Below are 21,954 nucleotides of genomic sequence, written 5' to 3'. Positions count from 1 at the left end.
TACAAAATGCAATGAAAATAACATACTAAAGAGAAAGTACCTCAATTTTTTTTTACTTAGGTGCAGTACAAACGTGGTTAGTGATTACTTGGTCACTGCCCTTATCAAACCTTCTGTTATTTCAGAATCTAGTAAACATGCGATGTTTAATATCTAAAATACATGCCAGCTCATGTTTGTCACATGTTGTCGGTTTGCACTAAAGTTTAGATAGGAAATCAAATTTCCATCCACTAAGTCAAATAAATAAACAAAGGCAGTCATGCTATGACAGCAGGCACCATAATGCATCAACAGACTGAGCTGGCAGTTCTTGGACAAACTGCACTCGGATTAGCATTTCTTTTCTGCCAACAAGTTAGTAAGGGCGAGTTTTTTTTACCTTCCTGACATGTTTCAGCTACATCTTCAGTCTTTCTCAGCGCATCCTTGACACAATCATTTCCAAATTTTCCTTGCAGCACATTGATTATTTTTTTTGATGACCAGTTAGTAAGGGCAAGTTTTTCCTCAGGACTCACCCTTACTAACTTGTTGGCAAAAAAGAAACGCTAATCTAATATCAGAAAAGAATAAAATGAGCATTATCAATCGCCAACAACACTCAGTTTGTAAAATGATGGTCACACAACTTTACTGATGAACAGAGTGTTATTTTAGAAAGATACATTCGGTCAAGATCTTGCCCATTCAGTAAAATTTACCAGTGAAGCCAGTAAAACCGATTTTAAATGAGTGAAAAAGATAATCAGGCCACCAAGCTTCAAGAGGTTAGAAAATATTCAAAACTGTGTACTGTTAGTGAGACAGACTAACCAAGAAGACGCTGCTAAATATGCAGAAAGTAAAGAGGCATATGTCAATAGGCCGTTAGATGTTTGCCAGATTCCCTCCTTGTCTTTGCTGGACATGCTGCTTTTCAAGCTGTTGAGTCTGCAGTCAGCCCATTTGTGCCATTCTGTTCTGGAAAACCATCAGAAGCAACATTTTTTCATCTATATCTTCAGTATTGAAAGAGGAATAATGTTATTGGGCAGGTGGGATAAAATACTGGAGGGAGAGGGCAGCCTTTTGCATATTCAATGCCTAAAACAGCATTTAGTAAATGAGCTCATTTGTGATTCAAACACTGTCTTCTGTGTCTTCACCTACTGAGTATACATATGACAACTCATTTCCAAAGTCACTGAAGGTTGAGTTCTTCCTGTGCTGCTGCAGAGATGACAGAGTCTGCACCTTGCTGAAGACAGGAAGTGGTTTAGGTCTTTCATCTGCGCCAGCGAATACCACACCGCAGCCAGTCACATTTTCCATGCTGAGCAACAAAAAAAAAAGACAAACCACTTGACTGTATTTTACAGCAGAGTTTGACACTACCTTATAACAAATATAGAAAGCCACACTCTGTCATGTTTTCCATGCCCTGACATTTACAAAAGGAAAAACAACTTCTCAATCCTGCGCAAGATCTTCGAGTTTGCAAAAGGATTTCTCTTATCTGGTTCAGAACTCAGACCAAAATAATAAAAAGCTTACAACATCTGTAAACCTTTCATGAGCAGCAACAACTTTAATTTTCACCTGCCCCAAGTTTCCTACGACTACTTGAGAGATGAATATTCATTTCACTTCATTTCGGTATCTTTTGTGTAAATGTAAAGGCACAGATGATACAAGCGGCACAAACTAAAAACAAGCATTAAGTAATGAAACCAACTGTCTTGTACTGCTACAAAGCATACATAGTTGTTTTGTTCTATGCTCCTTCAACACCTGAAAGTGAATTATGTGATAGATAAATGGCTTATCATGTGATATTTGAGGATTTACATACACTATCATTCATAAGTTTGGGGTCACTTATTTTTGAATGAAAAGCATTTTTTCAATGAAGATAACATGAAACTAATCAGAAATACAGTCTAGACATTGTTAATGTGGTAATATTATAATATATGGAATATGTACATAGGGGTACAGAGGCCCCACAATTGTCGAAAGTACAGCCCAGCTATGTGGGATTCTACAGCATCTCTTCAACCTCAGCCAAAACCAGGAGAATGCTCCAGTGCCGTGAAATACATCCTTTATTGTTCCAGATACCAAAGATGTCTTCTCCATCTGTCTTCAATGATTACAGACTGGTTGTCGGACATCTTACATCATGGAAGGCCTGGAAAGACTGAGAGTGAAAATGAACTGAAGTTCAAAACACTTCCTTCTTCCGCCTACAAAACCACTGTGGCTATTGATGCTAATTCCTCAGTAACAATATAAAAAAACCCACAAATTTCCCCTAGGAGATTAATAACGTATTTCTATTCTATTCTAAATAGGAAATGTTTTAATACACGTGTTTCTTTTGTCCTTCCTACAACATAATTCCTAGTCATTAACTAATGACTGCATAAATGAAGAGTTCATTTGCACAAACAGACAACTCCGTCTTGATAAATTTTCAGAAAACTTCTTTTTTTAATGTTTACTTGAGATAATATCAATCAAACTGAAGTTGAGTGGATTTGACTCAGTTGAAAAATACATGACAAAATAGAGAAAAAATAAATTATTAGTGTTATTATTATTATTATCTCAAGAAAACAATAAAAAAAATGAGTTTTCTGAAAACGGAGTTACCTGTTTTTGCAAATGAACTCTTCAAATACTGAGTGCTTCCAGCCTGCTTTCCACATATCATAATGGCATCTGACATCAGCTTCATCCTCATCCTAACATGTCATCATAAAAAATGTCGCATCATAACACTCAATTTCTCATCAAATAGTTTTTACTGTCTTGATAGTGTGGCCTTGGTTCACTTATTTATCTTGTATGGAAAAAGAACCCAACAACACAGTCGTTGCAAAAACCATTATAGTATCAGCTGAACTTAGTCATATTAGCAGAACTTGTCAGATTTACACAACTCACCAGGTCATGTTGCATCCTGTGTTTCCCAGCAGTTCTCTTGAACCAGCTGAAAACCTCTTACCCTGCCGAGCATAGGGGGCCACTTCATATGTAAAAACCCCTCTCTATAGTACGTGTCTATTTCTGGGTCTCTTTAGAAACATGGTGGTGCTACACGGTGGATTCTGTGTAAGTAATGGTCTTCCTTATAAATATTATAAAATGATTTTCTACCATAGTATCACTCAAAGAGCTTTACGATGTTTTCCGTTCATCAATTCACACACACACACAAACACACACACACACACACACACACACACACACACACACACACACACACACACACACACACACACACACACACACACACTAATACTCACATTCACAATCACACTCACACACAAATGGCAACAGAGCTGTCATGTGAGGTGCTTACTTGCCTTCAGGAACAACTTGGGGTTTGGTGTCTTGCCCATGGACATTTTCATACGTGGAGGCCTGATCGAACCGCGAAACTACCACCTGAGCCACAGCTGCCCCACCTTCTCTGTACATATCAAGGGCTCATTCTTGAGCTGTTCATGATAAAAGAACAATAACTATTTTTGGGTTATTACACAGTAATGAAACCATAACTACAAATGTTGTAGTCCATTTTCTGGTTCTGGCTTCCAGTTGGTTTGGGTTGTCCTAAATTGTACACAATGGGCCTTAGATTGGATGTTGGAATTGATTTCCAGAGTGAAATTCAAATCAAAATTTGACATGTTCATCCATTTTACCATTACATGTGCTACCAACTTTACCACTAACTATTAGAGCAGCCAAACAAAGCTTTCTAGTGAATGTTAGCTAGTATGATTAACAAACACCATCAACATTATACTCTTATATAGCCCCTGTGCTGTCCTTCAGGCTAGCTTATTCTACCAACTGGTAGGATTTCTTGATATCAGCCACCTCCCTTATCTGCCGATCGTACTACCCATGGAGGAGTTGAGTCTTCTACGTTGCTGCCTGAACCGGTCTCTAAGCAGATTGTAGGAGGCGGCAGTGGAATCTAACTCTTCCTGATGACTGGTAGAACTGGTTCACACTCCCAACACTTAGTGATATAAAGGTGAAATAGGGAACTTAAAACGAGATAATTTAAATAAAAATGAATTTCTACTGATGATTGGCAACACAAAGAAATAGGAGTCACTAGGAATCCAATCAGCTTTGATCAGCTGGTCCATGCATATACAACTGCACAGAGGGCTAGAAGCAATAATAAATGTGTCACATTGTTCCAGGTTGCCTGTGAGGATAAATAGAGTACTCAGATTATATTTGTGATTTTGATGCCAGTGAGACCCTGTAACCACAAAAGGGGTCCTGCCGTATGGGGCTGTGCAGTCAGCCAACTTGGCACTTGCTTATCACTACCCCTGCCAAAGACACCGACTTATTACCACCAATTATCTTGTCTCCGGATCCTGCATACAGATCACTTGTGTTGACCAGAGAAAAGGCACTCTGTCTTGTTCCTCTATTTTTAATTCTAGAGTTAAGTTATAGCTAGAGTTTGTCACTTTACTTTTTAAAAGAGCAGTTTTGCCCATCCATCCATCCATTCATTATCTATACACTGTTTAATGCTCATTAGGGTCGTTGGGGGCTGGAGTCTATCCCAGCTGACTTAGAGTGAAGGCAGGGCTCTTCCTGGACAGATCACCAGTCTATCACAGGGCTGCATCACACTCACATTCACACCTACGGACAATTTAGAGTGACCAATTAACCTCAGAATGTTGTTGGACTGTGGGAGGAAGCAGGAGAAAACCCACGCATGCACAGCTGGTGCATCAAATGACCGAGGTTTGCTGGGAGAAATGTATGGATAAACCTGGTCCAAAGCTTGACTCGAGGACAGAAATCTGCTTCGTTAAATACGTGGAGCGATTTATCGACACCAGCCAGTTCATCCTAAACAGACTGGAACAGACTCAGAAGACCAAGGGGTCATTCTCCGAGACCATGTTAGACTAAAAACTGATACTGAAAGGACTGACAAGGCACACATACAGGATGGCAAAGAACTGTCTAATCAACCTGGAAAAGGAACAATATCCAGTGTTACTTTTGATACAAGTGCCTGAAATTAACACCATGTATGGAACATGTGACTTCCATGCAGAAAGACCCTGGGAAGGTCAGTACTGTTTTGTATTTATTTTGTTAAAAAAAGGTCATTTGATATTTTTGCACTCATAAAATTATAATTTTATGAGTTTATATATAAAGTGAGAAAATAATGCTGTCATGGTGTCACTATCTCTGTGTTCCTCGTCCCTTCCCAGAGGAAAATTTTACTGCTCAAAGCTTGCTCTTCTACAGCTTTAGAGACAAAGTTGTGATTTTTTTTAGCATCGATTTAATTTAGATTTTCTCTAAAACGTTTCTCATATTATTGATTTGTCATAGAATTCATTAGGAGAAATAAGTCAGACGGGGGAGGACAGTTAGCAACAGGAGTCATACTTGAGACTTAAACTAGATACTTTTCTTACCTCAACTAATGACTTTTTCTTAATTGAGCTACATGTGAGCTATATAATTCTATACACTCACTTGCCATTTTATCAAAATTAATACAGTGGAGCTTGTTTGAAGTATAATCAGTCAACATTTTCAAACTTTCCTGGACCTTCATAGTCTTGCACGAACAATGGTACAACTCTTTCTTGTTATTCACTTTTATATGTTGAAAATAATGGTTTTTGGAAAGTTACGGAAAACATTGGAAACAATTATTCCATACCAGTGATGGAAAGGTGTTTCTGAAGCTATTTTAAATCATACCAGCAGCAAACACAGTGTGACAGAGGACCAATCCACTGAACTAGTAATGACTAACCTGAATTCAGCAATGTGTCATTAATTTTTTTACACATACACTACCATTCAAAAGTTTGGGATCCCCCAGGCAATTTTGTGGTTTCCATGAAAACGGACACTTTTATCCATGTGCTAATATAACTGCACAAGCTTTTTCTAATCATCAATTAGCCTTTCAACACCATTAGCTAACACAATGTAGCATTAGAACACAGGAGTGATGGTTGCTGGAAATGTTCCTCTGTACCCCTATGGAGATGTTCCATGAAAAATCGGCCGTTTCCAGCTAGAATAGTCATTTACCACATTAGCAATGTCTAGACTGTATTTCTGATTCATTTAAAGTTATTTTCATTGACAAAAAAATGTTTTTCTTTCAAAAATATGGTAGTATATAAAAATCAGATGCAAATGTGAGATGTAAATTGAAAAATGGCTGCAGCAATTTACTAAAATAGTTTTACGGGAAAAGTTACATAATCAGATCTTGTAGGGAAAACTGAATTTGGGTATCAAGAATGGCAGAAATCCTTCTCATCTTCCAATATATCATAGGCATATATAGTGTTTTGCTTCAAAAAGTATTTCATCCCTGCAGTAGTGTTGGTTAGTCGATGTACACTTCCAGTCAAAAGTTTGGACACACCATCTCATTCAGTGGTTTTTCTTTATTTTAATGACTATTTGCATTGTAGATTCTCATTAAAGGCATCAAAACTATGAATGAACACATATGGAATTATGTAGTAAACAGACAACAGTAATCAAACAGGGCTGTCAGTTGTGTACCAACCTGACTTCTGCACAGCACAGCTGATGGTCCCAGCCCCATTGTTTAATTGAAAGAAAATCACATTTGACACAGTGCATGTTCATGTTAATCCCATTACAAAATATTGTTTCTGTGCATATTTGTAAATAAAATCTGAATAAAGTAAAAAATATTAATGTAAAAGTGGCCTACATCACCAGTCAAAAGTTTGCACACACCTTCTCATTTAATGTTTTTCCTTTATTTTCACGACTATTTACATTGTAGATTCTCACTGAAGGCATCAAAAATATAAACGTATACATATACAATTATGTGGGAAACAAAAGGCAGCAGGAGAGGTGACTCTTGGTCTTCCTTTCCTAGGGCGGTCTTTGTGTGAGCCAGTTTTGTTGTAGCGCTTGATGTTTTTTCCGACTGCGCTTGGGGATACATTCAAAGTTATTGCAATTTTCTGGACTGACTGACCTTCAGTCATATCTCTTTATTTTGCTGATTGGTTCTTGCCATAATATGGATTCTAACAGTTGTCAAATAGGGCTGTCAGCTGTGTACCAACTTGACTTCTGCACAGCATGGTCCTAAACCCATAAAGAAGGCAAGAAAATCCACAAATTAACCTCGACAAAGCACACCATTTCAGGTGACTACCTTATGAAGCTCATGGAGAGAATGCCAAGGATTTGCAAAGCAGTAATGAAAGCAAAGGGTGGCTATTTTTAAGAATCTAAAATATACAACATATTTAGAGTTATTTCCATATGTGTTCATTCATAGTTTTGATGCCTTCAGTGAGAATCTACAATGTAGATAGTCATGAAAACAAAGAAAAAAACATTAAATGAGAAGGTGTGTCCAAACTTTTGATTGATAGTGTATGTATAATTGGTGAACAAGAAATGGACATACTATTTCAGATATGAGCTAAATGTCTTAACTGCATTTAGTTTCTTATAGCAGCTACTTTGAGGCGCAGGATGTATTGTGCACCATTCAGGTTCCATTTTACTGTTAACAGCTTACGTAGAGCGGCGAAAGGCGCCGTGTTTTCTTCTTCGAGCCTCCCGGAGAGACTTTTGATTGGCTGCCAGTGACATCATCCCTATACGTAAGTACGACTGAAGGCCGTTCAAGCGACAAGCCCCCCTCCAATCACAGAGCGAGGCAACCCGGCCAAGCCCCTCCCCCCGCAGGGCCGGACCTCACTGTACCAAGGCCGTCACTTTGAATATTTATGAAGTCGCGCATTGGCTCAGACCCGCGTCAATCCCGCTCCGCGACTTCTGTAGGCTGGCAGACTTCCTTCAATATTATTACCGAGGAGCAGGGTAAAAGTAGCAAAAATGTTGCCGATACACAACAGCGGGACGGACTGAATGGAGCCAGCGTTGTCAGCGGAGATAACACATCTGTCCACAGCCAGCCGCGACACTTAACGCTGAGAAGAAATACAAGGCAAGTTTGGAATTAGTAGCACAAGTTGTTGAAATGCGCCGTCATAGCGATTTTACGAGATTCTCAAATTATTGAATAAGCACACCAAATTGCTGAAACCACTTTGTAATCTTTCTGTTATCATTTTAATGACGTGTTTTATTGCTGCATGTGTGTTTATTTGGCTTTATCCAACCGTTGCGACAAAGTAATCCCTACCTCTAAAATCAACCATCGCGATTATATATTTATTATTTTTCTTCCAATTTTAATAAGGCATGGTGGTGTGAAATTAGATTCTCTTCAGTCTGCAGCTCATCTAATCAGTTCCTCTCCTCCTGAAAGCCATATTAAATTCTCGGCACGTTCTCATGCCGGTTTCTTCAATGAATTTGGCCATGAATGATTTGTGATTTTGCTGAACCTGCACAGTGCTCAAAGGACGGCAGCGGTCGGGACAGGCAGAGCTCGGCGATTGTCTGTACTCAACAGGCCAAGATGGCATGATTTTAAAATGTCCAGGCTTCTAATCTGAAGGATCTGCCAGCCCTCTGTTTTCTGCCCCGACTTTCTATTGGGATGAAAGACAAAACTGCGGTGTAGCGCTGATGCAGTATTTTATCTTCCTCTTTCCCCCCTTGTGTTGTAGAAGCTTTGGATCACACAGAGCAGAGTTGGGATGAAAAATTCACAGGCATGTACAGTATCGGGAGGATGATTCATACTAATTACTTTTAAAGTGATTCAGTTACAGGAGCCTCTTGGATGACTTCACTGTTTATTATTAGTGGACAGCATGTCACACCTAAATGTTCCCATTGCTCCGGGTGTTTCCCTGCAGGTGTTGACACTACTAATATTTGACTTCAACATGCGTTTACTAGTTTGCATGTTGATCAAACAGAGAAGAGGTCAGAATGTGTGCTCTCAGCTTGTTCACTCAGAATTAATCAGAAATAATCTATTTGCAGGCCGATATTTTGATGTTGTGGCTTACCCCTGTCTCCACAGATCGGCTTGTTGAGTTCTCCGTAAACGTCCAGCCCTCGGCCTCCCCATGCCTCCATCTCCTCTTGACGACAGAATTGTGGTGGCGCTGCCAAGGCCAATCCGACCTCAGGAACTCCAACTGCGCCTGGACACTAGCTACCTGGACTCCATCACTACCAGCAGCAGCAGCAAGACGGTCATCAGCACCACCGTGGTGAAGATTCGGGCAACGGCCAATCTTGTAACGTATATGCCCTCATCCAAGGGCTCCACGCGCTCGTTGTCGTGTGGATGCAGCAGTGCCAGCTGCTGCTCTGTGACTACCTATGAGAAGGACAGCCAGAGCCTCAGCCACAGCCAGGTGAGTGCCAGCAGCCCCAACCTCAGCTATGCTGGGCCGCCCACCTCTATGGTCAGCAATCATGAAGCATTAAGTGCCCCCACTCCCACCCCGGGCACGCCAAAGGCCCTGTCCACCGTGAGGCTCATCCACCCCAATGAGCTGGCCAAACGGATGACCTGCTGCTCCATGGGTCACCCTGTAGGGCCTGTGCCGATCATCATTGACTGCCGGCCCTTCATGGAGTACAACAAGAGCCACATCCGGGGGGCTGTGCATATCAACTGCTCTGACAAGATCAGCCGGCGGCGGCTGCAGCAGGGCAAGATCACTGTGCTGGACCTCATCTCCTGCCGGGAGGCCCAGGATTCTTTTAAGGGCATCTTCTCCAAAGAGATTGTGGTTTACGATGAGAGCACCACAGACGCCAACCGGCTGACTTCCTCCCAGCCCCTACATGTGGTTCTGGATTCACTGAGGAGAGAGGGCAAGGACCCCGTCATCCTCAAAGGTAACACTATTATTGTAGGCATATCAAAGTGTGGGGAAGCAAGCACCATGAAAAGTAAAAAAAAAAAAAGAGAGAAAGAATGGTTTATTTTATAACAAAGGAAAGCCTCTTTTCTCTTTTTACTTATCACATTGCTTGATTCCCCCTAACTATGCCTACAAGATGCATTTCATGGATGTCAGATTGACTCTGGAGTGACATAATCACTTTACACATCAGAAAGTAATGCCCGATTTACTAGCAGTAAAAGCTTAGTGGTGTTATAAGCTGATATGAAACCAGTGTGGGAGAATAATACTGTGTGGAACGTGTGTAAAGCCCGTTAAACTTTAACCTTTATGGTTCTGGTCAACTGATATTGTCTGTCAATGCAGTGGTTGTAACTCTCTCATCCTGTGAGCTCTGTCCTGAAGCATCACAGCAGTTATAGAACCACATAAAGCAGCTTTTGCACCTAGAATACAGCCCATGTATATAAACATATGCGCACTCTCTTTAGCAGCGCTGTGCATGACACTCACTGTGCTTTGGGTAGTGCTTGTGAAGCAGCTGTTTGTAAATAAAACAGCCTGTCGAGATAGCTGTCCCTGGGTCACTGCCATGTTTTCTATCTTTGGTTTGTCTGTTTAAAGCTGGAGCACTATGTCATGGTTGGTGGCTGGGCTGCGTTTGTATTCTGAATGCCTCCAATCCGCCGTCCAGCCGTGAGATCACAGCACCTTGATGTCTTCTCATCTGTTCTTCTCTTCTTATTCTTGTTCTTCTATGTACTTTGATGGACGAAGTTCCTCTGCAGACTCTCATCCTGCATTGATTTCTATCTAAAGCTCGCCTCAGTGGGAGGAACAGGCAAACGGTCTTTCTCTTTCTTTCCCCGCTTTAATTTCTGCAATATGCAAGCCATCCTCTCTGCTGAGGGGATCAAATGGCCCAAGCTTCATCATTTTTTTTGTCAACACAGATAACAAATTTCTCTCTTTTCTTTACATTTATGTCTTTGATTGCTGCCTATATGGATATATATAATCCAGTGGCTGTTACTTCATTAAAAACTCCACCTGTTTAGTACATGTTTAATACTTGTAATCCTGCTTTCTCGCTTTCCAAATGTAGTGGTGCTTAAGTCTTCACATCTATAAAATACTCTACCAGTCAAAAGTTTGGACACACCTTCTCTTTCAGTGGTTTTTATTTAGTTACTTTCCACATAGTAGATTAATACTGAAGACATCAAACTACGAAAGAATACAAATGGAGTTATGCTGTAAACAAAAAAAATGTTAATCTTCAGTATTAATCTACAATGTAGAAAATAATACAAATGAATAAAAAACATTGAATGAGAAGGCGTGTCCAAACTTCTGACTAGTAGTGTGTATTGTGAACTTTTTTAACTAGATGAGCAAGGTACACATTTGCTCCAGCAGTAACTTTAGTGATATATCTGGAGCATGCATGTTTGTACTCTTCCGCCATTCGTTGCTCGGTTACCAGCATGTCTTAGTCATGAGTTATAATAATACGTGGAAATACAACATCTTCCTTCTCAGCCCTGCTTCAGCTAAGACCAGTAATGGGTTACATTTAGTCTGTCAGAATTGCCTTAAACAACATGACAGTTGTGCTGGAAGGTTAAAAGTAAGCGCTGAAAACAACACGTCTGCGATGTAGGAGGCCTTGCGAGGCGGAAGCGACACTTTCTAAACAGGAACTGTGCCAGTGGCTTATGAAAGTAAAGCAGTGAAGTAGAAATTCACATATTTTCGGTCACACCTAACATATTTCAACAACATGCAGCTTCCGGAGCTATCTGCTGATATTCTGAGTTAACTATGAGAAGTGCTGTTTATCAGTTGGGTTTGGGGTCACACTGAAACAGTGCTGGGTCAGTGTGAGCCAGAATAGGCTCATTGGTTCACTGTGTGGCTAGCTTATCCACTACACGATTTGCGTCTGCTAACCAAATGATGTTAATTTCCAAATATGTAGTGGCAGATAAATGCCGCAATATTGGTATTAGTATATGTTTTGAGTTGTGAGGTAACAAACTGCAATAGAGTTGTGCTAAAGATTATGTTTGATGTGTTATTTTTTTAAACAAATGTCTGTATTACCGAAGATCAGGGTTTATTTGTTATTTATTTATGTATTCATTCATTTTTTAAGATTTTTTAAAATTATTTTTTATCTGGCCTGCTCAGGACATATGTAATATTAGTGATGGGTTTGTAGAAACATAACATATTGGCCAAAAAATAATAATAATAATAATAAGAAGAAGAATATATACAGTGCTTAACAAATTTATTAGAACACCTGTCATAAAATCGAGAAAGCACAAATATTATAGAAATCCGTCATTAACTTGTTTCAAACTAAAAAAAATATGTTTTTATTTATTAGGCAAATGACAAACTTGAACAACTAAATAGTCATTATTCACATATATTCACCAAAAATCTTCATATTTTGCATGTCTTCCTTTGGATCTGATAATAACTTGTATTCTTGCTTCCATTGTTTTTATGTTCTTTTCCACAATCTCTTTGTTATTGAGTTCCAAATAGTTTCTAACTGTTCCCAGAGACCTGCTTTGGGTAAATCCTTTGTGTGATCTATTTTTGAATTCAGTACATCCCAGATCTGTTCAATAGGATTCAAGCCTGGACTTTGACTTGGCCAATCCATCAGTTACTGTCTTCCAGATTAATTTTTCTTGGTCCAGTAGTCTCTTCACAGCTTTGAAGTATGCTTGGAGTCATTGTCTTCTTGGTATATAAACCCATGACCAATCAGGGTCAATGCATAAGGGATTTCATGATGCACCAATATGTTGTGGTAGACCTTCTTGTTCATGGTACCATTGATTTGAAGTCCATGACATTTCCACAAATGGAACCCCATACCATAATGGATTCTTCACCGTGTTTCACTGTAGGTGCAATGCAACTAGCATCAAAAAGCTCTCCAGTTTTTCTGTGGACATGAACACGACAGCGCTGACTGAAGAGTTCAAACTTGGACTCGTCCGTCCATAGTGCCTTCTTTTAGTCGTCTACAGTCCAGTGTCTGTGCTCCCTGGCAAACTGTAGCAGTTTCTGAATGTTTGCAGGCCTCAATAATGTCTTCTTAGCAGCTATTGTTTCCTTTAAGCCTCGTTTCTTCAGTCGTCTGCTTATGGTCATTCTGGAGACGTTCTCAGATTCTGATTTAGAAACAGGGGCTGGTGACTAGCACTTTCACCTTGCAGCTAGAAGATCCCTGGTTTGTGTCCCGGCCTTCCTGGGATGTTTCTGCGTGGAGGTTACATGTTCTCTTCCTTGGCACATTTTGTAAGTACAGTCTCTGCATTCAAGTCCAAGGCATAGTAGACCACACAGTGAGAACACTTTATGTCTTGCCCTGTTTGTCTCAAAGAGCATCCAGCGTCATGAAATGCTTTAATTCGAACTCTGTCTGTCTCAGCGAGTTCCTGATGCTTCACCATTTTGAACAGGAATCAGGAATTTAAACTGAATTCACATCTTTATACCCTATTCTGAGCCACTGCATTTCTCTGAGAAGTCAGAAATTAATCAAGAATAGCATACAACCACTAAAACACATTTTTCTCTTCAGGAATGCCAGTAAATCACTGCAATTTGACACCTCAATCAAAATATAATAATGTGATTTACTAGGTTTTTTTTTTTATTTTTCTTTTTTTTTGCAAAACTGTAAATTTGAAAATTCATAGATATTGACAATTATTATATTTTAGCAATAAAGATATAATTTTGATATAATTTTGATTACAGCACGTACTGGCAGATTAACCGTTACAGAAACGGCAAAAAATATTTTGGTAATCACCAGTACTCTTAATTTAGGGCAGCATCTGACACTAGATGGTGGTCTAACAAATTTGTTAAGCGCTGTACTGCAACTGAGATTTTATACAAATGTTGTATCCATAAGTCTGAAATACTGTCATCTTTTGAAGTTGTTGTGGCCTAATTTTTCAGCACACATTTACCGAATTATATATCCAGCTCACGAATTGTGGTGGTTTTAGCTTTACCGCTACTGTACCATACTATACTCTGGTTTATTTGAGCTTTTTATGGAAAGAAGCTTCCTGCTGCAGCTGATAACAAGGTTGATAAGATCAGCAAAATTGAACCACAACAATAAAACCATCATAACAGCAAAACAAGGAGCTAAAAGAAGCTAAAATGGTTTCTAGAGCTGAGAACAGATGGAGAGTACACATTGTAATTTAACATGTAACATTGTAAATCCATTTTGATTTTGAAATATATAATGTATGCATATTGGCCTCAAAAATCCAACATTGTTCAGACTACAATTCTAAATACAGCACATCATGAATATGGAAATACATCACAAATAGCCTGGGAGTGACTGTGATGTCGTAGCTTATGACTTTTTAAACAATTTTGCAAGCACAGAAAATGTTGGCATCTGGTTGGAGCATTGAGCAGCTAAAGGGTCAGATATTTCCCTCAGGAGCAAAAACAGCTAAAGAACATTGACTAATTGGACATTTGTCAAGTTAGCAGAAATGAAACGAATATCTGTAAAAAAAAAACAAAAAAAAAACACTATTTGCTAGCACAACAATCTGCATGGAAGTGACATGTTAGTGTTGGTGTTTCCAGCTTGTTTTTGCTTCCCGTAAGTGATAAAGAATTCAATTATTGCATATTTAAATGTATGTTAATGGATTAATTGTAAGATTTTTTTCATCAGTTGTTGCTTTTGTTTTCCTTGATCTTTGGAACTGTCTGAAATTCACGTGTGATAACTAAAGACAATTGATATATAATTTTATGTCATTTGTAAGTGTTTGATTAGGGAAAAATCTGAGTGGTGGAGCAACGGTTAAGTTCTGGACTACTGATCCGAAGGTCAGAGGTTCAAACCCCGATGCGGCCACTGTCGGGCCCTTGAGCAAGGCCCTTAACACTTCCTGCTCCAGGGGCTCTGTACCGTGGCTGACCCTGTGCTCTGATCTCTGACCACTCTGATATGCAGAGTCCCCTCTGGGGATTAATAATGGTAGGGGGAAAAAAGGAGAGACTGTTTGTGGAGATTCTTGGTCAACCACACCTTTATATTTTTTCACCTCAAGAGTTTAAAATAAAGTAGTCGCTGCTGGACTTTGGAGGAGCTTTGTTTGTAGTGACGGAGCCCAAACACAGGAGGTAGTACTCATTTCTCACAAAATCGTCTGCCATGTTCACATACTGTGCACGGCACATCAGGAATATCATCAGACACAGTCCTACCTTCCTTGTGTGTTTTTCTGTGTTCAATATTAGAGGAAATGCAATGGACTGTGTTGCACACTGGTGTGGCTCTATTGGATTATGAACAGAGCAATATCCACAGTCTGTACTGGTCCAAACAGGTGCAGGACAGTTTTTTGGATAAGTACACATATGCAGTGAATAGTCCATTCAACATTCAGTACATCTGTGTACCTACAGATAACAAGTCAACAGAGGACTGTCTGGAAACAGTATTTTATGTGCTCTTTTGGATATTTCTCAAGTTCTCAAAACAGTTTTTTAGGGAGCTGGTCCATCCATCCATCCATCCTCTATACACCGCTTTATCCTCACTAGGGTCGCGAGGGGTGCTGGAGTCTATCCCAGCTGACTTGGGCGAAGGCAGGGGACACCCTGGACAGGTCGCCAATCTGTCGCAGGGCTACATATACAGACAAACAATCACTCTTGCATTCACACCTACGGGAAATTTAGAGTAACCAATTAATCTCAGCATATTTTTGGACTGTGGGAGGAAGCCGGAGTGGGGAGCTGATCCCTCCATACTAATCCAATACTCAAATTGAGCCATATAAGCAAAGCTTCGTTGTCCTGCTCAGTGGTAACATGTGTCCTGTGGAGGTCAGAGACATGACCACATGTAGTTTTTGGAATGCACGGCTCCAGTGGGAACTGAACCTTTGACCTGTGCTGTGTTTGCTCAGTGCTCTGTCCACTGAAACCAAAAGAAGTCCAGTTTGTCTTCAAAAGGGAGATGGTATAGAAAAACTGAAAATTAGATAAACAAGGAAACATTTATTCATTTTGAACTCTTCAGCCTGTCAATGAAACACAAAGTGTACCAAATTGTAGAGATGGTCCGCATTGCGTTTATACCACGTTCTTTCTCTTTGTTTCCACAGGAGGCCTTAGCTGCTTTAGGCAGAGCCACGAAAACCTGTGTGAGCACTCACTGCACCTTCATGAGGGCTTGGACACAGGTGCAGCTGCTGGCATGACCGGGGTTCTACCTCACTCCCTGCCCACCACCCCAGATATAGAGAATGCCGAGCTGACACCAATCCTGCCTTTTCTCTATCTGGGGAATGAGCAAGATGCTCATGACATTAACCTGCTGCAGCGCTTGAACATCGGCTACATCCTCAATGTGACCACCCACCTGCCACTGTATCACTATGAGACGGGGCTCTTCATCTACAAGCGCCTGCCTGCCACTGACAGCAACAAGCAGAACCTGCGCCAGTATTTTGAGGAGGCTTTTGAGTTTATTGGTATGAAACCTGCCACTTAGCTGTGCATTAGACGTTGGTACTGTAGATGTGTACGCTAAGACTACTCTCTGCCTTGCAACATTTTAAGCTGTCCTACTGCAAGTTGCATGGAGCTGAAGGCAGTTAAATGTCAAATGTTTAATGTGAATATTTGTTCTCAGAAGTAGAAATAAAAACATATCTAATGCTGCATAGAAAAATAAGCAACATTATCCACCCTCTAATTAGAACAATTATTTTTTTCTGAATTCTAATTCAGGACGGAAGAATTATGACGCATATAAATTATGAGTTTATAACAGCTCACTCTTACTCGCTCTGAGTACAGTTGCCCGACGTTTTTGAAATTAATCTGAAATTCTAGAGTTGTGGAGCAAAATTAATAGTTAAATATTAGTCTTAAACATGACTTATGCATGTGGTTAAGGATATATTTTCTTTCTTCTTTTCCCTGATCCTGATTGCTCATGTCGGGGTATCTATATACCGCCAAGAGCTTACAGTCTGTTTTTTTTCAAGATTAAAATCTTACTGCAGAACTCTTGTGCATAGTGCAGATGAAAATGCCTTAAGTTACCAGTCTGCTCTAACACCTGACAAAACTAAGTAGGACATGGATAGAGAATATAGAAAAAGGGTCATTTATTGTTTTTATTGTGATAATACCATACTTGAAGGAATGCAAGCATATTTTTCTCATTTATGAAAAAGCTCTGAATTTTTGATTGTTGTCTAAACACAAGCAGCCAATCTAATTTATCCAAACTGTTTCATTGCTCCTTTCTGCAGAGGAAGCACACCAAGCAGGTATGGGCCTTCTGATCCACTGCCAGGCAGGCGTATCTCGTTCAGCCACCATTGTGATTGCCTACCTGATGAAGCACACCTGGATGACCATGACAGATGCTTACAAGTTTGTCAAAACCAGGAGGCCCATCATCTCCCCAAACCTCAACTTCATGGGCCAGCTGTTGGAATTTGAGGAGGATCTCAACAACGGAATAACGCCACGAATTCTCACGCCAAAGCTGATTGGTGTGGAAACCATTGTCTAAATGAACCCCTTGTTGCGATGCTCGCACTTGTACTCACTGTCACTGTTTTTCAACAGGAACTGGCTGCTTTATGAGCCAGTGTGGAGTATTTGAGGGAGGGACAGTATTCTGAAATCTCCTCACGCTCATCTTGGACTCTGTAGAGTGCCAAAGCTCTGGGTCAGTGGTGAGGAGAAATGCCAAAAAAAAATCCCTACTGTTTAAACCTTGCTGAAGTCCTGGAGGAGAAGACAAGTTTAACAGATATATAGAGAGGAAGTGGTCAGTGGGAAGATTTCCATTTGTGATCGCAAAGGAGCACATACAAGAAAGAAGAAAATCTGGAAAACATTTTTCTCTCTGCTTAGAAGCAGTTACTGTCATGAGCCACTCCTAAAGCTCACACTGTGGCCCAAAGTTTCTGTCTGCAGACTCAGGCGGGGTTGGCAACAGTAGTGCCTGTCAAATTATTTGAAAAATGAAGACTTGTTTGGTGTGTTATTGTTCTATTTTTATACGAGACTGTGTGGAGATGACCATAATGAGCCAACAGCGGCTTACTGTGCAATAATTTCAAATTGGAATGCAACTGAGACCTTAATCTTATGTGTATATATTGAAAATGATTATAAAACAGTTCCAGCTCTTTGCTGAAATACCATTTTGATGTTCATGTAATTCTCGTTCAGTTCTATACATTTTTGTTCATGGTGCACACTGTAATATTTGGCGCAGATGTCTACAAGAGATAGGAAAAAATGGGGTTGTATTTTGTAGCTGAACTACAAATGTGTGTATGTCTGTGTGTGTATTAATATATTATATATATATTTATACACTACCATTAAAAAGTTTGGGGTCACTTAGAAATGTCCTTATTTTTGAAAGAAAAGCATTTTTTTTCAATGAAGATGACAATAAATGAATCAGAAATGCAGTCTAGACATTGTTAATGTGGTAGATTACTATTCTAGCTGGAAACGACTGATTTTTAATGGAATGTCTACATAGGGGTACAGAGGAACATTTCCAGCAACCATCACTCCTGTGTTCTAATGCTACATTGTGTTAGCTAATGGTGTTGAAAGGCTAACTGATGATTAGAAAACCCTTGTTGCAATTATGTTAGCACATGAATAAAAGTGTGAGTTTTGAAATGAAACATGAAATTGTCTGGGTGACCCCAAGCTTTTGCGCGGTGGTGTGTAAACACATATATACTTGGCATATGAGCTTTTCTATGCATGGCTGCTGGCAAATGAAAGAATGCTTCGAAATAATTAGCGATTATTGTAAAACAGGGCTACTGGAGATGATTTATGTTACACAACACAAAAATTTCACTGCCTGCTTCTCCTCGTTTCGTCCGTTCTTATATGAGCCAGCTATGTTGTGATGGACTTTGCTGTGTTACCGTCCCTGTGTTGCTCGATCCTATGTTCCTATCAACCGCCGACATTTTGAGCTATGATGCAGCCCATTCAAAGGTAGCAGAGTTGAGGTACAGACTTGAAACAAGCATACACTTCGTCTTGTGGGCCACAGTTTAGTGTGACAGTGGTGGTACAGTCGAGCGCCATTACCCTCATCTAGTCTTTTGCAACTCCCCGTCCCTGTAGGCAAGCGCTATCACGTGCTGCTCCAGTGCCTCTGTAGTTGCCTTAATTCATGTGTCACCACTGGGCCTGCGCATAGCTTTCCCAAATGCCATCATGTGCAGATGAATACACAGCACACTGAGGTGGAATTTTAGCCCCCAGACAAAACTACTGAGCACCTCCTTGTCTCTGTGTAGCGTACAAGTTTAACTGTAATTAAACATCTAATTGTATTATTTCTGCTGTTATTGGTCAGTATGTGGAATGTAAAACATTTGCAATCACATATGGTAAAAATTGTTGGAAAAAAAATTTCCTAAACTGCATCTCTGACCTAGTGGTGGCATTTGAAAGAGAAACTGAGCATCAGCGTGAATTTTAAATCAACTTGGCACTAAAAAGCACTGTGGTATAAAGTACATGCGCACAGAAAGTTTATCCTCATCCTGATATATCTGTACTCACCTCTGACTCATTTTTATGATAAATGTATGTAGATAGAAGTGAACAGGTTAAAAAGTATTCTGCTTCTTCATGCATTAATCTCGTTGTTGGTGCACAGATTCGTTTGTATTTCACCCTAGTTAGCTTTCACACATTTGATTATCTCATCTGTTGACAGGTTTAATGATAAAAAGGGAACTTTATAACTACCTTGGTGGAATGCATGTGTTTTAGGCTTTTTTCAACCATCTGCGCCCAGCCAAGCACAGTATAAAGACCTCTTCTCAAAAAGAGTGTAAGGCCATAAAAACTTCGCATTTAAAAAATTTTGTGTATCAACTTTGTTGTCTAAAAGCTCTAAAAATGTGTAAAATTTTAACTGTGCTTTTTGAACAATAGTCTGGATTTTGCCTCAAAGCCTTGTCTCTTTGATCTAATTGTTTTAATCTGGTACACAGAAGGGCTGTAAAAGTTTTTCCAAGATACAAGAGTGTCTAATTTTTCACCTGGAGTACAAAAAATCCAAAGATTAGATCTAAAAAATAACTCCTTTTTTTAGCTAGAAAGAAACATAAAACAAAAGTGTTTTAGCTCTTGACTTGAACCATTAGACCATTACAAGTGAATCCGAAAGTTTAAAAAAAAGGGTCTCTGTTGGTAAGTTTAGTTAGAATGCAAGTTTTTATATCATCTTGACTACATAGACACTGTGCTCTCAGTATGACTTTACAACACCAACATTCACAACAATAAGCTTGAAATATCCCTCATAAGAAAATCCATGCTATGCAAAAGTTGTTCCAGGTTGTATCCAACTATTCTAAAATTATTTTGTGAGGTCTTCGCGAACATATCGAGCATGAATATCGAGTTTGCAGCCTCAAAATGAAGTGAGATGTAAGTGTGACTTAATGACAAATTTAAAAATGTCTGTGCTCTTACCTGTGTGTTTTTTTTTGTTTGTTTTTTTTGCTGGCGTCTACTGGTGCTTTACAGTATATCTGAGTATGATAAAAAGAAAAGGGTTCATAATAACCATTTAGCACATTTGTAGCTTGTGCTTTTAAGTTCAGTGAATACAATTTGCTTTGTTTGTCATCTGATCCGATGTTATATACAGACAAATGAACCTTTTCATCCCACTTGCTGGTTCCTAAATCACAGTGGCACATGGCTTCTGTATGTAATGATCTATTTGACTGAATAGTTAGCTGTGGTACTGAATGCTACTCTTTGGTTGGAAAGAAAGCATGCTGTGTGCTCCTGTCTGCGAGACATACTCGCAGTCATTATGGTGCTGTCTGTCTTTCCCACACTCCTCTTTCTGTAGAGGTCGGAGCCTGATTTGACAGCTTCAAAAAGCATTGGATTCTGTTACCTTTCGTTTGGAAATATGGTTCTGTATTAGAACAATATCGAGCTGTCTGGTTTGATGTGCGGTCTTTACGACTAGACTTGTTCAAGAGTCTCTGCTTTGGGTTCAGAGGCTCCGGTGGAAATGAGCTTTACTCTTCAAATCTCTGTATCTTTCTTTGTGTCTATAGTCTATAGTCAAGTATATACAGTAAATGCACTACCGCTCAGAAGTTTGGGGTCACTAAGAAATGACCTTATTTTTGAAGGAAAAGCAGTTTGTTTTTCTAGTGAAGACAACATTAAATGAATCAGAAATACAGTCTAGACATGGTTAATGTGGTAAATGATTATTCTTGCTGGAAACGACTGATTTTTAATGGAATATCTCCATAGGGGTACAGAGGAACATTTCCAGCAACCATCACTCCTGTGTTCTAATGCTACATTGTGTTAGCTAATGGTGTTGAAAGGCTAACTGATGATTAGAAAACCCTTGTGCAGTTATGTTAGCACATGGAATAAAGTGTGAGTTTTCATGGAAAACATGAAATTGCCTGGGTGACCCCAAACTTTTGCACGGTAAAATAGATATTCTTTGTATGCATATATTCATTACTATTTTTGCACTGATTTACAGACAGATGGATTTATTTTTTTCCACAAAGGGTGCTATTATAACGGAGGCCTTCTCCCATACCTTTTTGCATGACTTGTTTAAAATTCCTCAACTAGTCTGTCATCTCTCCTACTCTTCTCCTACTACTCCTCAAACTGTTGCAGTTGAAGCACTGTAATTTTGTAATCCCAACTTGTGAGCTTTGAAATAAACAGGGAGGGTTCAAGTTTGTGTGGATGTCCCGAGAGTTTATTCTCTTGCTGTTTCTCCTCAGTTCGCAGCTTTTTAGCTCCTAAAAGAAAAATGCAGAATTAGGTGAAAAATATGCACCTATTTAGTTTGTGCCAGATGTTTCACTGCATTATTAGCATTTAAAGCTGCTGCAAATAATATATTTACATGAACAGAAGATCTAATTATTATATGTTATGTATAAGGGTTTGAGTAAGCCTTAAGATACTTAAAAGCAGAGGAAGTATCAGAATGAAGGACACCTCAAAG

At 39.5% G+C, this 21,954-nt stretch overlaps 1 protein-coding gene across 1 annotated transcript; it reads left to right on the top strand.

Moving 5' to 3' along the window:
* Window positions 1-7,778: 7,778 nt before the first annotated feature.
* dusp10 (dual specificity phosphatase 10) lies at window positions 7,779-21,684 on the top strand. The gene is made up of 4 exons (XM_022211491.2): window positions 7,779-8,020; window positions 9,011-9,840; window positions 16,037-16,405; window positions 17,195-21,684. Exons 2-4 carry the CDS (start codon window positions 9,057-9,059, stop codon window positions 17,458-17,460), a joined length of 1,419 nt encoding a protein of 472 aa, XP_022067183.1. The 5' UTR covers window positions 7,779-8,020; window positions 9,011-9,056; the 3' UTR covers window positions 17,461-21,684.
* Window positions 21,685-21,954: the final 270 nt, after the last annotated feature.

This window comes from Acanthochromis polyacanthus, chromosome 16 (genome assembly GCF_021347895.1).
Source record: "Acanthochromis polyacanthus isolate Apoly-LR-REF ecotype Palm Island chromosome 16, KAUST_Apoly_ChrSc, whole genome shotgun sequence".
NCBI lineage: Eukaryota > Metazoa > Chordata > Actinopteri > Pomacentridae > Acanthochromis > Acanthochromis polyacanthus.
This window is presented reverse-complemented; position numbering and strand designations above follow the sequence as displayed.

Bases quoted from the DNA above. Each gene is read 5' to 3' on its own strand.
- dusp10 (XM_022211491.2), top strand. From the start codon at position 9,057: ATGCCTCCATCTCCTCTTGACGACAGAATTGTGGTGGCGCTGCCAAGG. The intron at 9,841-16,036 runs GTAACACTATTA...TTGTTTCCACAG, and splicing joins GGACCCCGTCATCCTCAAAG to GAGGCCTTAGCTGCTTTAGG. The intron at 16,406-17,194 runs GTATGAAACCTG...TCCTTTCTGCAG, and splicing joins GGAGGCTTTTGAGTTTATTG to AGGAAGCACACCAAGCAGGT.